Here is a 2,743-nt window from a genome sequence, read left to right on the forward strand (position 1 = left end):
TGATCTAGGCCATCTGGGAAATTGGCAAATGGACTAGACCAGACTAGGCCAGACCAAATTTATTCATTTATTGTTGACCTTTAAAAAAAAATAAGAGGTAGGAGCAAGGTGAGAAAGGCTGACAGCTTCTTGGAAATTTGGGGATATGTGTAGAGTTGGTTAGGTGGGTGAACAGGCTTTCTTTCCCCATCTCTCCCTTTTTTGCAGCAGAACCCTTTAAAAATTTAGACTCTTACTTGAAACCCTAATATGTAACAAATCAGAGTAGAGCTGCATTTGGACACTAAATGAGATCATGGTGTGCATATTATTTTGGGGGATTTTAATTTGCAATGTTTTATTTCAAGTGTGTAAGGTTGAACATTGAAAAATATTTATTTGTTTATATTTTTTCTTTTGAAAATTCTTTTAAAGTTGTATATTAAAGATATTACATATGTATATGGAAAGATATTGTACAGTTTTTATATGCAAATATTTTCTTCCATTTTATTAGCTTCTTAATTGTAAGATATACATAAGATAGTATTTACCATTTTAACCACTTTTAAGTCTACATTCAGTGGCATTAAGTACATTCATATTATTATGCAACCATCACCACCATCTATCTCTTCATATAAGTGAAATTTTATAATACTTGACTTTTTGTGACTGTTTCACTTAGCATAATGTCTTCAAGTTTCATCCATGTTGTCAGAATTTCCTTCTTTTTAAGACTGAATAATATCTCATTGTATGCATTTTGTTTATCCATTTACCTGTGGATGGACATTTGGCTTATTTTCACCTTTTGGCTATTGTGAATAATGCTGCTCTGAACATTGGTGTATTAATATTGTGACTTTTTTTATAGTCTACTTTTTTTTCACCTAATCATATACATCGAACATCTTTCTATGTCACTAACTATGCTTCTATAACATCATTTTTATCTCTATTTTATATGGATATGCTGTAATTTATTCTTTGAATACTCTCTCGTTGGGTCCCTAACTTGTTTCCAAATTTTCATTGTTATAATACAAACACCTTTATAGTGACCTTCCTTGATTATTTCCTTACAGTATTTGTGAGGCCAAAGAGTATGTGCAGGCTATGATAAGTGTTACCAAACTGTCCTCCAGGAAGGTTGACCAATTTATCCGCCTATGAACAATCTAACAGAGTGAGACTTCTTGAAAGAGGAATCCATTCTCTTTATTTCCCAGGTGGTTAACATGCTGCCAGTGGAAGTAGTATTGGAATGTTGCAACCAGTTGATACACAGCAACCAGCTGACACAAATGACAGCCATTGACTTGACCAGTTGGGGAGCCCTGAGCATGAAGCCTAACAAGAAGACCAAACTCACTTTCTTGCACCACAGAGAACCAGTGTGGACTTTCCCCACTGCATTCAGTCCCTTATGCAGACATGGGGAAGATTTCTGGCTTCCGCACCACCATGTAGATTTCAGCATAGGGTCTATCTGCATGCATTTCACTAAAAGATTGCTACATAGAATTGTGGAGAGTAGAATGAATGACTTAATCTACTTTCCAAAAGAAATAGTCATGATTTTTACAATTTCCTTTCTTCAGGAAGAAAGAAGAGGAGAAAAAAAGAGAGGTATTGAATAATCCTGTGAAAATGAAGAAAATCAAAGAATTGGTAAGTAATGCATCAAATAAGGATTTATCTTTTAGCTACTTAGCATGAGAACTCTCCATTCACTCTTACCTTCAAGAGGGAAAATAGAATGATTTTAAAATTTTGTCTTTTAGAGAACTTTTCCTAGTGATTTTATACAGTATTAATTTATCAAGCTTAATTAAGTTTGATTTCCTCTTTTATGTTTTTTGGTTGGAAAGCACCATGCGATGCCATTTTCTTCTAGAAAAAGAGGGTATAGGATATGCCTATGGAAAGCATGATTATACATTGTGTTTAGGAGATGAAGTGGTAGAGCCTCCAGGGCCCATTCACCATTCACATGACATATTATGTGATTGTTTCTTGGATCAGTTGGTAAGGAAAATTTAAAGATTGATTTTGCAGTCCCTGATTGCTTTCAGTGGAGTTGGAGTTCTTTTGACAGATGGAAACACCTAGGCAGTGCTTCCAAGGACTGTTTAAAAGTACAAGCCTCACCCACCAGAGATTCTGTTCACTAGTCTAGGGAGCATTTATGCATAACCAGGGTTAAGACCCTCCCTCTGTTGCTGACAGAGAAACTCTGATAATGTCCTGGCCCCCCCAAGACTCAGAGGCTTGGAATCAGGTAGTTCGTGCACAACCCAGTCCTCTCAGAAGGACTGACAGGGGTCTCAGTAATCTTGTGTGGTTATGTTCTGGGCATTTTCTAGTTGCAACTGAGTCTGGAAAAAAAGGAGAAGAAGAAAAAGAAGGAGAAGAAAAAGAAGCACAAGAAACATAAGCACAGGAGCTCAAGTAGTGATCGTTGCAGCAGTGAGGATGAGCGCAGCCGGGGGAGGTGAGCACGTGGAGGCAGGCCTCCCTCATCATTGGTTCATTCACTCATTCATTCCACAGACACTAACTGAACGCCTGCTCTATGCTGGGAGGTATTGGGGTTTAAGTAATGAACTCAGACATGGGCCCTGTACCCACAGAGTGCCATCTAGCACCAGAGTTCCTTGGAGATCTTGGCATGACCCCATAACAGAGCTGACTGGAGCCTTGTAGGTCTTTAGTCAGACATCCTGGTTATGACTTCATCTCAGTTTGTGATTCCTCTAAG

At 37.7% G+C, this 2,743-nt stretch overlaps 1 protein-coding gene across 1 annotated transcript in view; it reads left to right on the plus strand.

The window, feature by feature from the left end:
- The window catches only part of CWC25 (CWC25 spliceosome associated protein homolog), a 21,481-nt gene that overhangs the window by 9,267 nt on the left and 9,471 nt on the right, over nucleotides 1-2,743 (plus strand). The window contains exons 3-4 of the mRNA XM_023525553.1: nucleotides 1,564-1,653; nucleotides 2,349-2,476. Of these exons, the coding sequence (XP_023381321.1) occupies nucleotides 1,564-1,653; nucleotides 2,349-2,476 (218 nt within the window). The remainder of the gene's footprint in view (nucleotides 1-1,563; nucleotides 1,654-2,348; nucleotides 2,477-2,743) is intronic.

This window comes from Pteropus vampyrus, unplaced genomic scaffold, assembly GCF_000151845.1.
Source record: "Pteropus vampyrus isolate Shadow unplaced genomic scaffold, Pvam_2.0 Scaffold570, whole genome shotgun sequence".
NCBI classification, from domain to species: domain Eukaryota; kingdom Metazoa; phylum Chordata; class Mammalia; order Chiroptera; family Pteropodidae; genus Pteropus; species Pteropus vampyrus.